Below are 18,637 nucleotides of genomic sequence, written 5' to 3'. Positions count from 1 at the left end.
GAGCACAGGTAGTTCTCGTTCCCCTGCCCCTTTTGGTTTCTCTGCTCTGCCAAATCCCAGATTTTCAGTAGTATGGGGGAAACTTGCAGTGAAACATCCTTTTATTTTCCCTCTCTTTTTTTAAAAGGACATCCTCCCCCTTCTTTGCTTTAATCACTTTAAAAACAACCCTAGAGGAGCAAGACTTGGGTAAATAAATGTGGGAACCAGGGGAGTTCTTGAACTGTTAAAGAAATCAATATAAATCAGAGTAACCTTGCCCTGATGTCTTCCTTATCACCTCTGAAGCTCTACCTGCCTTTGTCTAACAACAATCTCAGTTAATTAGATAATTAATCTAATTATCTAATTAGGTGGAATCACTAATAGCTATTCCACCTAATTAGGCCAGTGGCTGTATCTCAGCAGTGGTGGTTCTCTCTTTCTGGCTAACCCACCACCTTCTGCCATGCCTTGAAACCAGACTCTGACACAGTTCACAGCTCTTTGTTTGCTTTAACCAAAACCACCTGGAAGCAGTTTTACATTTTTTACTCAGGCTTTCCTCGAATGAAAGCAAGGTGGCCAGTTGAAAAGTAGAAAAGGAAGCTCTCAGAAGATTAATTTTTTTAGCAATGAATGCAGGAAGCTCTTCATTGTTTTAATTCATTCTCCTGGTGTAAGATTAATTTTAGCTCTGAACACAACAACCTGTTATGAATTGATCCTAGGGAAGTATATTGCTCTGAGGCTGGGGAAACAACATAAGTAGCTTTTTCCCCCCTTTATTTGGACAAGTTTAGCTAACTCATGGCTGCAGTCCTAACTAGAGTCTCTTCCCTGCGGAAATGTGGATTGTGCTCCCGCTGCAGCTTTCCCAATCCGTCCTCTGTGTGACAGCCACGAGAGAGCTGGCAAGAATTAAAACCAGCCTGAGGCCATTGGTCCCCTGGCAGCAGAGTCCCACTGCTCCTCTCTGCAGGGATGCTGTGGTTGGCAGCACCACCATGCTTGGTTTGGATCACCTCTGTCCCTTCATGAGCTGTAAGTGCCTTCAGGGCTGCAAAGCTGCCATAAGGCACTCATGGGGTATTTTCCCTTTAATGCCTAAATTGGATTTAAGGGTGTTTTGATGCATTCCAAAACAAATCAAAGTCTGTCTGCAAGACAGCCAGACTTGGCCCTGAGAAAGCGATGGATGTGCTCACCCCTCACACCCAGAGCTCTGCTTCCCTGGCATCCCACCTCATGCACCAGGAAAAGCCACTCAGCATCTGAGGGTCAGGAATTGAGACTCTTCCAGCCCCAGGAGTGCTAAATGGTTCACTCCATCCCTACCTGTCACTGGAGAGCACTGCTGGATCCCCTCTGACACCTACAGCCCTAGTGGGTACAATTGGAGCACCACTCTGGTTGGGCTCAGAGTCACCGAGGCCATGGGAACCCTGGCTGGAGTCTGGATGAGGTAAAAGGGCCAGGTAAGTTCTGCAAGAGCATTTCTGCTGTGAACCCCTTCTCTCACCTGGAAATCCTTCCTGTAGTGCTCTCAGGTTAATCTGCTGCAAAAGCATCCAGCTCTATGATCTGGTTCTGGGGAGTGACCTGTTCCTGCCTGACTGGAACGATGGGCAACTCACAAATCCACAGCTTTTCATTTTGTTTTATTCTGTGTTTGGTTGGGGGTTTTTTTCTCTACGTATATGTAACTGATATACCATAAAATGTTTCCTTGGGGTAGTTGGATTTTTCTTTAAAAAAACCCCAAGTTATATATTATATATATATATATTTTGAGCTGCTTGGAGCAAAGTTGTCTCAGCATTCTCATTTTGAAACCCCCATATTGAGGTGTTTATTACAGAGTCGTGAAAATCCACGTTTAGTTGAAACTCGGTGAATGTTTTTTGGCTTGAAGCAAGTTTTCTTTTGAAGGAGTTTACTATTAAGTGTTTAAGGGTTTTTTTTTTCTCTTTCTCTCTATTTTTCTTTTGAAAAAGCAACACCTTCCAGAAGTAGCTTCAGAAGCAGAAGGCCAGCTCTGCAGCAAGTGTGAAATCTGTGAGTTGAGCACAGAGCTGCAGCCATTCATGCTTTTTTTCTGACATCTGTTAAGAGAATGGAAGGAAGGGAAATCAGCTGTACTCTAGGAGAAAAGAGGCTTTTTTGTTGTTGCTGTTTTGGTGAGTTCTGAGTAGCTGCACTCCCCCAGATGCTGCTGATCCCAGTGCCAGCTGCACAGAGCACAGCATCTCTGGCTGCCTGGAGCTGGTGCTTTCACACACCCAGAGCAAGTCAGATCTGCTGTATCTGGGAGAAAATTGAGCGTGCAGCAGGCTTGTTGCTGTTGTGTGACTTCGATGTGTATTGAACAACAACATTCCTGACAGGGGCTGGGATCATGTTGTTACAGTTCCACTGGGGTGACACAGCTACTGCTGCTCTGGTTTGGGCTGTGGCTCAATATCCATGACAGTCCATACTTGGCTTTATACTCCCAAGTTTCTCTGCCTTTTCAAGGTGTGCAGACCCATTGCTTCTAAAGTGAGGCTGTGCAGGTGGATAACCAGGTTTATGCAACGCCTGCTAGCAAACTGCACATCCCCCAGAGCCAGGAGCAGGAGTCACTGGTGGGAAATGGCTGCTGCTGTCCAGGGAAGCCCTGCCAAACTCCTCTGCCCCCTTTTAGCCTGCAGGGTGGGAGATGGGTGAGCATGAGGGTGGCCAGAGCAGACAGCCAGATCTCAGGCTGCACATCAGCAGGACCAGCCTTAGTGACCTTGTGTTTGCTTATGGAGGTGGACAAACATCTCCACAGAGAGACAGGACCTCCCTGCTGCCTGAGCTGGCTCCTGAACTTGAACCCCAATGGGATGGCTTCTGAGATTCTGAAATACTGTAGACTGTGCTGATTGGTTTTTTTTCCCCCACTTTTTTCCCCACTTCCAGTTTCTGGCAGCAGCTAGGAGTGGGAGTACCAGAGTGAGGCTGCTTTCTCTGGCTCTACCTTGGAAAGTCAGGAAGTTTGAGGAGGTCTGATAATCACCCTTACCTTGAGTACTTATCGGCTTAGTCTCCACCCGAGGGCGTTGCCAGTGCCCTACCTGAGCTGGCTTTGCTCACACCACCGTGCTGGCTGGCTGCCACCGCAGTGCTCACTGTGGTAGGAGTACACAGCAGTGGTACTTCTGGTCCCATCTTCCCATGCTTTTCCCGTTTTTTCTCTCCTGCTGAAGATGCTTCAACAAAATGGTGTTTGTGGTGTGGAATAGCAATGGACTGCCCCCACTTTGTATCACAGGACGATTTCACTGCAGTATTTAAGGTGCCTGGCTGGAATGCCTGTGGTTGGACAACTGTGAATTTCATTTTACCTGTACTGGGACTTCTCAGCCCCTTCCACAATGCATCATTCACTTAGATGATTGATTCCTCTTCCCTCACTCATGTCATCCTAATATTTTTAAATATATTTTATCAGGAGTTATGTTTTGACACTGTGCTCGTATCATTGCTATGCAGATGTTACAGAGATCTACTGACCATTTTCCACTTGCTGGGTTTCACCAGTCTGTCCAGGAACTTTGTGTATTTCCTTATCACAGGCTTCAGTGTTCTACAGAGACCATGGACCTAGGAGATCAAGGTGCTTTTTCCTGGTTGCCAGCATCTAGCCCAAAGGGGGAAGCAGATTTGGAGATGTTGCTTGTTTCTATGGATAATAATCAATAAGACCCATTAGGAAGACAAGTACATACATCACTAAACTTTGACCTCTGCTCTCCAGATCAGTCCCAAGATGCCTATTCATATGCTGGTGACATCCAGATTGTGCTGTTGCAAAAGCCTCTTTGCTTGGGAAGGGATTACAGATTTAAATTGCACAGCCTTTGCTATCTGTAGAGTACAGCATGCAGGATGCTTAGCTAGAGCCCCTAGTTTTTGTTGCCTTTCTTTACTACTCAGCCGAGTTTTATATTTAACACTGTTGCATGCAGAGTGTTTTATGCCTCTCCACCTTTCAGGCTGTTTTTCACTCCAGTCTTTCTGGCATTTTAAGGGTTTACAGACCCTGGAGATTCCTGGCACTGGCTGCTGCTTGCATATTGCTCCTCATCTTTCAGATCCTTTTTCTCCTACGTTGCTCTTCAGCAGGCTGTTTCTGATAGAAAGTTTTTGGCTTGCTGTTTGAAGTTCCCGATAGTCGGTATTTGATCACTTGCTAATTCAGTTCTACAACTTTTTTCCAAAGAAACATGAAAGACTATCTAAAAATAGATTAAAAAAAAAAAAGAAAGAAAGAAAACTTTTAAAATATCCTTATTGTGCTGAATACAGGAAGTTTTAAGTTTCCTGGGAGGACAAACCCCACTTCCCAAATTTAGAAGCAAATCAGAGATCCCAGGATGTTTGAGAAATCCATTTCTAGGCACGAGAACTGGATGAAGAGTTTTCTTCTCCCTGTACGTCTTCCCTTCCCTCGAGAGAACATCCACTGAAATCTGTTGACTGGGAGCAAGCCAGATGAGATTCTTTGGTGTGGGTGGGTGAGAAGGGAGAGACAGGACTCTGGTGACAGCATCGGGGTCTGACCTCAGCGGGATCACGGGGACTGTGAGCTGCTCCTCTGGGTGATTCCTTCTGCGAGTGATCAAGGTCCATCTTTACTTTGAGTGCCTCTGCTCCTCCCACTGCAAAGCTGTTTCTGTTCCGTGTTCCTCTGAAGGTTAGAAACAGATGTCTAGTTTCCATCCCACATGTCCAGCACGGATCAGTTGCACTCTTCATTCTTGTCTAAGAGCTCTTTCATTGCTGCAATGTGCTGCCTCCTTCCCCAGTGTATTTTACAGTGGTCATATCTCCTCCTTTGTTTGCCCAGACTGAGAAAGTTGAGTTTATAGAGACTTCTTTCATAAAATAGGTTTTCCATTCCCCTGACCATCCTAGGAACTCTTCTTCTCTGTGCTTGTCCCTGCTTGAATGCATTTTTGTCTTCAGTTGGAGAATTCCAACAAGATCTTGCCTGTGCACTGTTCAGTGGTGTTAAAAGCTTCCCTGTCTCTATTCATTGGTACTTCTGACACCCCTGCTTGGCATTGGCCTTTCCAGGAGCTAAGTCATGCCAGTGGCACTCAAACACCTAAGGCAGGTCTTCTCCCTCCTGCGTGCCACACCAATGAGCTTCTGCTTTAGGTGAGAACAGCTGATTACCAGCAGCCAGCTGCCAAAGTCAGTAACAGCGTATTTCACCCCATTTCCATTTTGCTCTCTCAAAATTGCTCTCTTTTTCCAGTGTAGCATTCTCATCTTCAGGTTATAAGCACAATCCCTCCTTTTCCTAATGGAGTCACTAAAGGAAATATCAAGTAATGTTCATCCCCAGGCAGTTTTATGAGGACCTCGACCAATTATCTCTCCAGCTCCTTCTTGCTTCATCCCTTGCCCACTTTGCTATGCTTGTGCTCCCAGCACGACCAAAAATAGCCCATCTGACCTCGCATCCAACTCATTCCTGAAGTCTGGAAAATTGAACACTGTGTGATAACTTCTGCTTATTGTTCCCCCACCCCCCCAACTATCAGTAAAATCTCTGAATGTCCCTGTATTAAGCCAAAATGGTTGTTAATTCAGTAAGTTTTGCTGGAGCGTGCATACATCTCTGTGTTGCACCAGGGCCATCCATCAGCCAGCTCCGTGTTTACACAGTCCCCAGCACAACGCTTTTCCCAAAAAGCTTATGAACTCAGTCTGGGCCGTATATTCAAAGATGTTGTCAAGTGCTAAGCGAGATTTCCAAGAGTAGTTTCCTCCTGATTTCTCTCTGGCATCAGCACCCAAACCCGATGGCAGTTAACGCTGTGCTTTGAAAGCAGGAGAGGGTGCAGTATTGTTGGCCACCAGTGCCTCTGGGCAATGCTTGCTTTCTGGTTTGGTATTTTATTTTGTGGTGAAGACTTCCAGGCTTGTGAGCACAGGCTCCTGCCTGCCTTGCCAAGGATGCTGCTTTGTGTGAAATCTGCCGGCCTCCACACAGCTTCTTTTTCTTCCACTCCTGGACAGTTTCTCTTCATGCTGGAAACCTGTGGAGGTTAAACACATTTAACCCTCTTCAAGAGGACACAGCAAAATGAATGCTGGCTGTTAAGGCGCTTTTTTCACCACTTCTGCCCTCAATTGCTAATTTCCCTTTCTACCCACTTCTACTAAAAGGTGCTAATTGTGTGGTGATCCGAAACTTCCCCGCCCCGGAGAGCGGCAGCATCACTTCTGATCCTTCTAGGTCTGGCTAAATAGAGAGATCTGTGATCTGAGCCTGATTCCAACTCCTGTATAACAAATTCCTTATTAAATCCACACAAAAGTCATTTACTAGTGGTTAGATTTTGGGCTGTTCAGGACAGCAGTCACTTCTGAGAAGTTACGCATGTCTGATGCAAAATCACAAAAATGTGTATTTACCACAGTGACCAAGGGGGCTGAGAAGCTCAAGTTAATATTTATATTTGGCATTGAACCCCATGCAAAAATAGTGACTTTGGCTGGGTGCAGCATCCCCGTTTATTTTTAAATCCTTTTATACCCATGCAGAGAATTACCCCTGCATTCTTGGCACCCCAGGTTTTGGAGGTGTCACTGTGCTGAAGAAGCTGCTAACAGGGTGCTTATCTCAGAAGCACATCTCAGAGCACCTCTGGCCAGTTGCTCCGGGGAGGGGTATGGACTGCCACACTGTGGCTTTGGACTGTTGCCTGTTTCCAGGGCTGAACAGGAGTAGCTGCGATGCCATTGGGGTGAGGGGGATGCTGAGCTGCAGAGGGGGAATGAAGCTCCATCTGTTCCATCCCAACATCTCTGTACAGATATAAAGGATGTACTGAAGTAGTTTGCTGTGGACCTCCCAGCACAGGCTGTGGCTGTCGGGTTGGCCCAAGAGGTTTGTGGCCTGTGCTGTGAACCTGCCCTCGCCACTGCTCTGTCTCTTGTGCCCTGGAAACACCTACAGCCAAGTGTCTCTTTACAAGGATTTTGTCATTAAAAATCCACGTGGTGAGGGAAGGGTGGAAAGAAGAGGGTTAACTCACAGATGAGAGTACTCTTGAACAAGCAGACATTTGGCATCAATGAGAAAGTGGCATCTTCTGGAGGCAAGGGTGGGAATTCCTTCAGGCGGATTTAGGACCTGCTGAACATCACTGTGAAGTTCAAACCATTTAGCTGGAATGAGTTTGAAAACTTGTGCCATGTGGGAGCCTAGAAAATTCATTCCTTACAGTTTTGAAATCCAGACTACTGGATTTAAGCAGAAGTGTTAAATAACTTGCCCAAGGCTGCCTTGCAGGGACACGAGAGCCCAAAGTCCACTAAAAATCCTCAAATGCTCAGAGGGGTGCAGTACCTGTGCCACCTCAGTGAATTTTGAGGCTGGCAGGATAACTCACTGTGCTAACACCAGCGTGTGAAAGAAATACCCCCACCAAGGCACTTGCCCTTCAGTTTGACTGTATTTTCAGCCCTGACTTCTGCCAGTGGTTCCTGTCTTGGTGTCTGGAGAGGTCAGCAGGGAAGTGCTGCTTGCAGGACACAACACATCCCAAAAGATTTGGCTGGACCAGAGCCCACCAGTGGCCATGGAACTCCTCTGGAACCCTCCATGAAGGAAGAGACCCCAAACTGTGGCTTGAAGGGTGTTTAACAAACTGGGAACGATCACCTCCTGATGGATGTACGGGATTGAATGAAGTCATGCTGTGCTTGGCTTGCCAAGTTTTTAACACATGACGTTGAAAGCGTTATTTGTCAAGGAAGGAAGGTTTCCAGGGGAATTGATAACGGAGGATGTAGTAGGTTTTTGGAAAGAAAACAACTTTTGCTATGAAAACAGCAACACTGAAACTTTTTTGAGGAGATAAACTGCTTTCTAAAAATGGGCCACAGCTCCCTGCTGTTTCCACAAAAACTTACTGTGGTGGCTGTCACTCTGCTTAACACAACACTGGAGCTAAGGGAAACACCTGTGGCAGAAAATGGGAGCTGGACCATGCCTAAGTCAAAATTTCAGTGCTTTCTGCCTTTCTGTGCTTCTCAGGTTCTCCACTGACCTTGTCCCCAAGAATGGTGCTGTTCCTGTCCCCACACTCTCCATTGCCACGAAGATCTGGAAGTGATTGCACACCAGGTCTCTGCTTACCAGACCCCACAAGCACTGCTGAGTTCCTGTTCCCACACAGATTCCCAAAGCAAACGTTACAGCTATAATCTAAAAGAGCAAAAATGTTTGGAAAACAGCAGATGCAATGGGAAAATGACACTTCCTACATGTGATAATTGTGCAACCTTAACTCTGCCCTTGGAGTATGTCTGCGTCTTGCTGTATTGTTCAGGAACTTGTGTGGTGAAGAAAAAAGTCACTGGAAGCTTGTCTGGAAATTAAAGTGGTTGGTGGAGGTGACAGCAAGGGTTAAATTACCTGGGTGGGCATGGGGGGGCTGGGTAGGGTAAATGGATTACACAAAGCTCTTAAATACAGGAGGTGACTCTGTCAGCATGATTTGACTGTTAAAATGGGCATCGCTGGAGGGAAAAACCCTCTGTGGCTTGTGAGTCCAGATTCCTAAAGCTTTAATGGACATGGTTATGTTGCCTCCTGCCATGTAGGTGCCTATCCTGCTTTAAGCCACTTACATTGGTTTGCTTTTAAGCAATAATTTTATTTTTTCCCCCTCCTTGTACTCAGCCATGGATTAACTCTGCCCAGACTGTCTCCACGCTCTCCCTGCAGCCCCACTCACCACTCTCTCAGGTACAGCCCCGTGCAGCCCACGTCCCTCCTGTCTGCCCTGCGCCTTGCCTGGGGATGGAGTTTGCTGTTCACTGGTGGGAGATGTTTGCCTGGCTTAGTCACCGCTGAGAAAGTGGGAAAGCACAGTGAAAAGCACAGTGGAAGAGCAGAGAGAAAGAATGCCCGCACTGCAAGCCGTGTGTGTGGCTGTACCAACTTTTTAGCCTTCACTCATCACCCCTTGCGCCATCCTTGCTCAGCTGCTCACGGCCCCCATCCCCTGCGGCTGCTGCAGAGGAAGGGGCTCCGCAGAGGCACTGACAGCTCATGCTTGGCATGTCACCATCCCAGCCCGCCCTGCCAGCGCTCCCACAGGCCCCAGGGGGCCGTGGGGAATCTCAGGGCAGGACTGCTGCTTTTCGGGAAACGCCGGTTTTGGAGAATGCCACTTTTTAGGAAAGCCACGTTTTGCCACCTCAGGAGTTTCGCAGAAGCACAGCTCGTGCTTGGTGGAGCCGATGGATCACTGAGGGACTGATGGGAACGTTTCTGGAAGCAGCACTCCAGCAGCGCTGCCCAAACACCTTGGCCTCTGGGCGGGCCGCTGCCCTGACCCCGAGCCGGGAGCCAGCTCACAGAGGCGGCACCCGAGGCATCCGTGAGGGCACCGGGAGCCCGTCCCCGGGGTCAGGGCACGCAGCAGGAGTTGCCTCCCTCTGCCCAGCCGCTCCGGTACTCCCGGCGCAGCCGCCGGGCGGGCGAGCCGGCTCCGGCCGCCCTTCCCCTCACGGAGCGGGGCCTGCCGTCCCCCGTGCGCCGCCGTCCCGCCCGCGGCAGCCCCGCTCCCCCCGGGGCACAGGCGGGCGACGAACCCTCCGAGGGGGCAGGGAGGGGAAGGGAAGGGGCCATCGAGCCCTGCCGGCACGGAGGGGCCGCGGCGCGGGAGAGGCGGCCCGCGGGGCTCCGTGCGGGCGGGGGTGGGACCCGGCGGGGCGGCGCAGGGGGCGCTCCCGGGGCGCTCCCGGCTCCCCCCCGCTCCCTCCCCGGCAGGGCCGGCGGCGGGGCCGCCCCCATTGGCCGCGGCGCGGCAGCAGCTCCGCCCGCCGGAGCGGCGCGGCGCGGGGAGGGAGAGAGAGGGAGGAGGAGGAGGAGGGAGGGCGCCGGGCTGCGCTGCGCTGCTAGTCCGGAGCGGAGCCTGGCAGCGGCAGGATCGGCGGCGCGGGGTGCGCAGCAGCCGGAGCCTGCTGGACGGAGGCAGCCCCGTCCCCCCGCCCTCCCTCCCCTCGCCTCTTTCTTTGTGCGCAGGGCAGGGGCGGCCCCGATCCATGGTCATGGGCGACAAGAAGAGCCCGACCAGGTGAGCGGGGGCGCGGGGGCGGGCGGGGAGAGGCGGTAAGATGGAGGGAGCGCGGCGCGGCCGCCTCTGCCCCGGCCCCGGCCGAGGGGATGGCGGCGGGTAGGCCCTAGCTGGCAGCCGCCGGCGTGTGCTCGGCCCCGGCGGGGGGAGGCGGCGAGGGGCGCCTAAGATGGAGGGAGCGAACGGGGAGGGGGCGGCGAGCCCGCGCCGCCCCGCCAGGTACGCGGGGGGCCGGGGCGGAGGGGGGGGCCGCGGGCGGGGAGAGAGAGTGAGGGAGGCTCCTAAGATGGAGGGAGCGTGGAAGGGCAGCAGCAGGAGGAGGAGTGCCGGTGTCTCCCAGCCTGCCGCCGGTGCCAGGGCTGGTGCGGTGCGAGCGCAGCCATGGCGGCTCCGCTCGCTCGCACTCCCCGCTCCGCGCACTCGCCGCTCCCAGACAAAGGGAGGTTTAACAAGGTGGAGGAGGGAACGCGCCTCCCAGCCCGCAAACTCGCCCACCCACCCTCCCACCCTCCCGCCGCGGGCGGGGGGACGCGGGCGGCCCGGCCCGGCGGGTTCGGCCCGGCGGGGCCGGGGCGGAGCTCGGCGCCCCCCGCACCTCGCCGGGCCCGGCCCCGCTTGGGGTTTGTCGGCTGCTCCCGGCCCCGCGGGAGAGCGGCGGTGCGAGCAGGCGCTGGGTTTCGGGGCTCTGTAACATGGTTTCTCATGTGTGTGTTTTCTTTCTCTCCTCCTCCTCCTCCTCTCTCTCTCCTCCTCCTGCCGCCTCTCTCCTCCTCCCCAAACACACACGTACACACACACGCTTCCCCTCTCCCTCCCCCTCCTCAAGGCCGAAAAGGCAAGCCAAACCTGCAGCCGACGAAGGCTTTTGGGATTGTAGCGTGTGCACCTTCAGGAACAGCGCCGAAGCCTTCAAATGCAGCATCTGCGATGTCAGGAAAGGCACCTCCACAAGGTACGTCCGCACCTTGGAGCGCGGCTCGTGCTCCGCGCTGGGCTGCGCCGACTTGTTGATTTTTTCCTCTGTTGCCTGGATATCGGCTGGTTGCATCCCCTCTCTCCCCCGATGCGGTCCCTTCTGTTCAAAAGCTTGCGGATTTTAAAAATTCTCTTTCAAGCGTTTTAATTGGAGCTGGAAGACATGTTTCGTGGATGTGGCAGCAACCTGAATCTTTTTGTTCTGTGCTTTTTTTTTGGTTGTTGTTGTTGTTGGTGTACAGAGAACCTTTTGGAGATGCACGGCCAGCCAGAAATGCTCTGACTCGGTTTGGGTCAGATGGTTTTTTTTGTGGTTTGGGTGGAGGTTTACCTGCGTTCTCTACAGAAGTAAAAATGATTTAGGATTAGGGAGCGAGAAAGGAAACGGCTGAAACTAAAGATGCCGTGAGAACAACTCTCTCCCTGAGATGTTGATCTCTCGGTGACTGTTGTCATCAGAAAGGAATCGGCTTTGTGCTCAGTGTGGGAATGGTGCGGGGTTTTGAAAGCTTTAGCTGTCAGGTCTCTCTGATTGCCTTGCTCTGAGAAACTGTGGAGGTCTTTGTGAGGTGGTGAGTCTGACATGCAGTAGTTAATTTAATCTCAGAAAAGCCCCCAAACTTGCCATTTCTCAGTCAGAGGGTTCGGAAAGTTTGTCCTGGCAGTATCAGTTGTCGCTAAAGCAGGCATGTGGTGCTGTGCTTTTCCTTTCTTCTTGTGATTTGTCCTACCATGTTGATTTCTGATTTTTTTCATATTGTACCTTCCAAATTTGAGTTCCCATTGCAGTGCTCTGCCAAATAAATAGTCTGTGAGGTTTCCATTGTGGGAGGCGTCGTTTTCCTTGAGTGCAGCTGTGTATTGAGGTGCTCTCATCAGCAGGCTGTTTGCATGACTTGGCTGTCTTGGCTTGATTGACAAAGGAGGTGAAAGCGTGTTGGATTGTTATTGTTCGCACTGTGCTTTAGACAATGTGAAGTGCCTACATTTTTAATGGAGAGCATGTTTTCGGGCCATTGAAACTCTCTGAGTTACTGTAACAGAGCGCTGAAGTGCTTCACTCTGCGTTTTGTGATGCACATCAGCTACAAGTATCTGTGCTTTTTACAAAACATACAAAGGTGTTGAACTTAAAGCAGTAAATAGCATGCTTAGAGCATTGAGTTAGGCGGAGCTTTGGGACAGCAGTGCTCTTTGTGCACCTGGAGCTGATTCTTGACTCCTTCAGCCTTATTTAGTCGTGCAGCTGAGCCTTCCCAGCCCGTTTGACTCCTGTGGGTTTCTGTCTTCTTGGCTTCCCGCTAGGCTCAGGTGGAACGTGTTGCTCCTGCAGTTGCCTGGTCCCGAGCTGCTCCTCCGGCCATGCAATCCCCACACGCTCCCAGTGTCACTCCAGAGCCTGGGTGTCAGTGGGAGCAGAGCCCTGATGAAATGTGGGAGCCCAGATGGGATCTCTCCTGTATCTGGCACTATTATTTTCATTGGCCACCATGCTGCTGTTCATTTGGAGAGCAGCAGCCTGCTCTCACAAGCCCTTACGTTTTTATTTTTTTTTAAAGATAATTTTCAAACTGTTTGTTGCAGTAGCAGGATGGTTTGTCTTTTAAAGGGCCATTAAGAGCAATAGCAGTCGATGATTTCAGGTTAAGAGCTGTAGCCTTACTTGCAGATGTGATCCTCGGGTCTAGAACATTGTAATTCTGTTTAGCTTTTAATGGACCCTTATGAATGGCTTCTAATTTTAATTCATTTAATTCATCAGCTTTCTATTCATTTTTGCTGCTTTTAAAATGGCTTTTGTTTGTAGAATTTGAGAAAGTATTTAAAATATTCAATGGCCCATCATGTCTTCTTGCATATTTGTATAATTTATGAATAAATATAACAGAAAGCAGGAGTGATTGAGTGTTGTGAGAGAGCATTGTGTACTGGGAAGTTCTGGGAGGTCAGAGCTATTTGTGGTGTTACTTTGAATTTTGTAGTATGCGATGTACGAGTCAGTGCTTGGAAATTATTCAGAATTTTTTAAATAAATGACTGATGTAAAGATACTTGATGAGTTATTATTGATAATTTATTACTTGAAATATAAGGTGTCTGATGAGCTTGACTTTTAAGTTGCAATTTGACAAGTTGATGACACTTTTCCACAGTTAAAACTGCCTTGCTTCATTGTGACTTACTTCAGTAGCACTTATGGAAATTTATCAAACTCACTTTAAAAAAACCTCAACCAAGTAGTGAAAGACATGGTGAGGCAACTGTTTTTCATCAAATTATTGTGTGCAATCACAGCATGCCCAGGGATTTTTTTAAGATCTGGTATGACCTACTTCCCCCCTCCCTCTGCTGTGAAGCCAGTTATTTGTTGTGGAATTTACTTTGGCTGATAAATATTCTCTTATTTAAGAACTGGTGAGGCCCTGAGCTAATTCTCACCGTGTGTATATTTTTTCAGACTCAATATAATCTGTTGGCGTGTGGGAGGGGTGGCTGGCAGCAGTTAGAAGTTTTATCTTCTCAGATCCAACTATCTCCTTTCCCTAGGATCTCCTAAAAGCAGCTTCAAACAACAGTGAGTTTTAGAGCTGACCTGCCAAGTCAAAATCGTTGTAGAGGCTAAACAGTTAAATTGCACTCGACTGTTTTTTCAAGGAGCTGTTTATAAATATTTCAGGTGCACTTTTAAATAAAAATTAGGTCAAATCCATCTCTGAAGAATTGTTGTGCAAAGATTATATTAAACCTGTAGCACTTGAATACTGGATTTGTTACAGTATGTCACTGTCTTACTTTTCTCACCTGGATTCTTGCTATTTTATGGTTAAACTTTTATTACTTTCTATTTAGGCAAGTATGATGAGGTTTTTTACTGTTTCCCTTCTGTGAGGATGATGGCAAAGACAACACAGAGCTCAGCTGGGTGAGATGATGATTTAGCTGGCTGCAGAGTGAGCAGTGGGGAGCTGTTTGCTGGCCTTATTCCTTTCCTGGAGATTTTTATTGGTGTCACAGCACAGGGAACTGGTGCTGGTCACCACTTTCACTTGTGTCCTGTGGCTCTTCTGGTGGTTTGCTCTGGTGTAGCAGCACCAGCTCCTGCACTCAGGAGAAGACTGGAACTGCCAGGAAGTTTGCTCCACAGAGGCATGTTCCTTTCCAATATCCATTACTTCTTCAAACACGGAAGGAAAGTTTACTCTGGATTTCCTAAGAATGTGAGGGCAGGATTTGGCCTCGTATTTCCTGTGAGTTCCTATTTGGGGGTAGGTGATGGCTCTCTGTTTCTATTTGTTTTTCTTAGTGGCATTCTTGCTCCTCTTCTCCTTTAGTTCTCTGATAGTTTACATATATTGTGTTCCCGTACACCTCTTGTAATTTCCTCTCTCGTCCCAGGCAGGGCTGTAAGTGTTTCTACCTGGGATTGTTTTCAGACTTCATTGTGAAGAATATTTGCTCCCCTCCTTATGACTTCAGGGAAACTGGTTTTTGAAACTTTCTTTTTGGATGAATAGACAAGTGGTGCGAAGTGGTGGAGCTTCTCTGATGTTAATTTTTCTGTAAATTTGGGATGAATGCTTTTCTTTTCCAAACTCCACATCCTCTTATCATGAATGTGCCTTGAGTACAGAGAAATGCACTTAAAGTCAGTGGAAAATGTGAAAGCAACCAATGGATGTCTGATATGCAAATTAGCAAAACAATGGGAGCTTTTGCTACAAAATTGAGTTGAAATGTGTGTGTCCTCTGCAAGTATAAATTGAGCAAGCATTTCTGCTTTATTTGTTGGTAATGCCTGTATGCTTGAAGTGCAAGGTTTGGAGTTTGCATCAAGTGATGTGAATGTACACTTCATTGTGGAGTGCCCAAGGACTGATGACAGTAGTGCTTCACCTTCTTGCCATCCTTATTTTTGAGGAGAGGCTGAGCTAAAACTGTTTATATTTAAAACAGAATTCTCTTGTATGGAGCCTCAGATACTGGCCTTTTTTTCCCTTTAGTTCTGCAGAAAAATTTTCGTGTTTGCAGGATCTGAACTACCACCTTGAAGGATGCAAACTACTGTCCATGCCATCGTGGAAAAGTATTCCCTTCTGCATCCAAGCTGGGCTGACCAGAATAGGCATCAGATAGTCCTGCTATTCCTGGAATGAGGAATCAGGCTTATGATCTTGACCTTCACACAAATAATATGTGCCCTGCTTATTTGCCATGTGTTTGCAGGACTGTTCTGAAAACTCTTGCAGTGATGTGTGGCAGTGGTGTAGGTTGGCAGCCAAGTGGTTTAATTTGGTTCTCTCCTATTAGTTAGCTTTCACTTGCATAAAGGTGGGTTTTATTTAGCATCATAGCTGGCCTTAAGATGGCCTAATTTCTATAAAAATGGAATATGTAACTTGTCTAAAAAAAAAGCCATTGTAGCAGCAATGTTGGTGCTTTTACTCTGGAATATTTGTTTTACTATTTGGCTGTTTGAATCTATTGTTAAATCATCCCTGGTTTTTCTGTTGATTGCTGCATGTAAATGGCTGTTGGATTAGCAGGAGTGAGGCATGGGCTGTACTGGAGTTGTGGCAGTGTTCCACTGGAGCATCCACATCCTGAGGATGTGTCCCCTCAGGAACTGCTGTTTGGGTAGGGGAGGGTGCAGTGTAACTCTGCCTGGGTACTGCTGGAGTGCACAATACCTACTTGCAAAATGTTTGCCAGCATGCCAGGAGTTCTAGGGATCTTTTATGTCTCATCCCTTATTCACCAGCACTGCTTAAAAGTAAGTGCCTGTTACTTTGTGGATTTGGGGAGTGCTGCTGCTAGGTCTGGCAAACCCACCAGGGCAGAGGAGCCAAGGGCAGGAGCAAACACCATCTGACAAGCAGACAATGCTGATGGTTCACAGCAAACCCTGAATTCTGGGGCTGTGGTTTGACAGCACACCAAGTTTGAATCTGCGACTTGTATTGCAGAACCACATGTGTCTCAGCCACATGGCTTGGAGTATTGATCTGTTATGAACTGACTTCTGGTACAGATTCATGCTACACTTATTTTTTAAACTAGCTTGGAATTAGTCTGTGAGTCTTCAACTGAGCAGATGAAGCTGTTCAGCTTCAGATCAGCTATTATCTGTCAGCCTGGTGCGAGCATAACCCTGGCATAAGATCTGTGTCTTGTACTTTGGCTGTTTGAAAGAAGTGAGAGTTGTGTCCTGATTTGCTCTTTGCGGTGTTTGGCTCTGATTAATGATCTCATTACCATCACCCCAGGATTTCTCTTAGATCTCAGCACCTCTGGGAAATCATTCTCAGCAGGGAGAATCCTCAGCATTGACGTGCAGCACCAAGGCAATACCCCTTTGCTATGGCTGTCAGATTTGGGTACCTGAGAAGCTGTGGGTGGCAAATTCAGTAGGGAGTATGGTGGTTCCTGTGACTCACTTTCCTTCTACCACTTTTTTTCTGAATGTCCTACTAAGTAACAATAGCTATACCTGGTTGTTTTCCTTCTTTTATTAGGATAAAAAGATCTTTTGGTTAAAATAAATAATAAAAGCTTCAGCATGGAAAAGGGGTGTTGATAATATTTTTGTAGAGTACTTTTAGGTTAATTGTGGGTGGTAGGGTTTAATCTCTGATTTCTTGTGGAGACTCTCTAAAGATCTAATGGATAAACTGCGACACTGAGCGTGTTAAGACATCACTGATAATATGCAGTGTGGATATTATTCATTTTTCCCTTCCTCCATAGGCTGCTTTTCTGGGAGATGGGAATCTAAATCAAAGTGTGTATGTGCGTGTGGGAGGAGAGGGCATGCAGCTCTCTTTTATTGCTGTGAACAGACGTGGAGTCCACTGGGATGCTGACCCCTGGCTCCCAACAGGTCCTTGTGGGGAACTGGTAGGCAGAGGAATGCAGAGCAACTTTCTCTGCATGCCTTTCTTAATTGCCCTGATTGTTTCGTGTTCCCATCAGCTGCTGCTGCCTTTGCAGCGCTGGTGGGTGTGTTTGCACCCTGATGTGGGGATTGTCTGATAAGAGGAATTGGTTGAACTGGAAAAAAGACAGTGTGCAGTGTTGCCCAGAGTGGCAGTTGAGAGGAGGGAAGTGGTGGATGCCAAGTGTGGTTCCCTGTGGCCATCCTCTGCTCCTGTGACATCCTGGGTGAGTGTCCTGTGCTCAGTGTTGGTGTTCCCCAGCAGCGTGCAGCACTCTGGGACTGTTTTGGCTGAATTTTTAGATCCCTGACAAAAATGTATGAGACCCAAGACCCTCATGAGGGGTGAGAGGAGTGAAGAAATGTGCTGGATGGATTGTTTTGGCTGGCTACACCTGGCTTTTGTGCTGTAACTTGGGCACCCCTGCCTTAACTCCAGGCGAGTTCACTGCCGATTTTGCTGCTTTGCATTATTGCTGGGCTTGGTGTTCCTTGCTGTGGCACTGCTCCTTTTCTTCCTGCTCACTGTTCTTGAACAAGCGGACAGGTCCTTCCAGGGTCCCTCGGTGAGGAACACAGAAGTTCACAGCACTTCTGGGGAGTCCTGCTGTCTGCAGGAGTATGGCAGCAGAGTGAGACACACGGCTCCTGCGTCAGGAAAGCATGTGCTCTGCTTGTCCTTTATTTCATGTGCATCCCTCCTTGTCTGGGGAATTCTTCATAGGAGGAAACCCACTAACCTATTTTGTGGGATTTCAGGTGGTTCTGTAGGTTAGTGGGTTCCACTCCTGCAATGTAGGTCACTTGCAAGGTGTGCTGGAGTTTTGTAATGCGCAGCTCTGACCTGAAACAGGATTCATACAAACTCTCTGTGCCTGTGTCTTGCAGCTGTACTTTGTCTCTTTGCACTGGGCTATTTCTTCACAAGGTAAAAGGAGAAATTTGGCCATTTCCAGAGAGAAGGGGTCTTACAGGAGTGTTATGAGTGTTTATTTAAAGTCGTTTTAGACAGGTGAGGGCAAATTTCCCTTATTGCCACTTTATGTTGAGGGCACAGCAAAAAAAAGACAAGGAACACTGAGTAGCCCATCCGTGCTACCCTAAGCAGATGTCCAGGATTACAGGATACAACAGAAATAATGTGGAAATGCCTCCATTACGTTTATGTAAGTTCCTTTTATAGCTGACATATGCTAAGTACATTGATTGTCTCTTTGTGCAGACAGATTTCCTTTACATCAAGCAGAGCTCCTTTTGCACTTTTTTGGTGCATCTGGAGGTACAACCAGATCCTTAACATTGCTCTTCCCATAAACCAGCTCTTAATTAGGAGCATGTTCTTTGTAGCAGAGTGCTAATTGGTACACCAGCAAAATCACTGCCTGTTAAACATGGGAAAGATAGTAATTCTGACTGGCTCAAATATAAGTGAGAGAGAAAATCATCACTTCTCTTTGCTGGCCCACTGGGTTTTGTTTGACTGTTCAGTAACTCATTGTATTCCAAATCATGTGAATCTCAAGTTCTCCCAAAATAAATTGCTTAAAATTGGGTGTTGCTTTGATACTATTTTAGTCCTGAAGTTCTCTCTGTGTTTCTGAAAGTTCAAAGTACATCC

General features: G+C 48.3%; 1 protein-coding gene and 1 long non-coding RNA gene across 3 annotated transcripts in view; both read left to right on the top strand.

The window, feature by feature from the left end:
• Positions 1-67: 67 nt before the first annotated feature.
• LOC135308194 (uncharacterized) lies at positions 68-2,136 on the top strand. The gene is made up of 2 exons (XR_010368735.1): positions 68-1,457; positions 1,977-2,136. It is a non-coding gene; the product is annotated as an uncharacterized LOC135308194 (long non-coding RNA).
• A 7,712-nt stretch (positions 2,137-9,848) lies between these two features.
• The window catches only part of RYBP (RING1 and YY1 binding protein), a 41,944-nt gene continuing 33,155 nt past the window's right edge, over positions 9,849-18,637 (top strand). Inside the window, exons 1-2 of one of the 2 annotated variants that reach the window (XM_064433075.1) lie at positions 9,849-10,112; positions 10,939-11,064. In XM_064433075.1, coding sequence (XP_064289145.1) covers positions 10,081-10,112; positions 10,939-11,064 — 158 coding nt within the window. In that variant the 5' untranslated portion in view covers positions 9,849-10,080. Of the gene's footprint in view, positions 10,113-10,764; positions 11,065-18,637 lie in introns of those variants that run through there. The other variant, XM_064433074.1, reaches the window with a different exon arrangement.

This window comes from Passer domesticus, chromosome 9, assembly GCF_036417665.1.
Source record: "Passer domesticus isolate bPasDom1 chromosome 9, bPasDom1.hap1, whole genome shotgun sequence".
Taxonomy (NCBI): Eukaryota; Metazoa; Chordata; class Aves; order Passeriformes; family Passeridae; genus Passer; species Passer domesticus.
The sequence above is the reverse complement of the archived record's forward strand: the minus strand, read 5'-3'. Positions and strand labels throughout refer to the sequence as shown.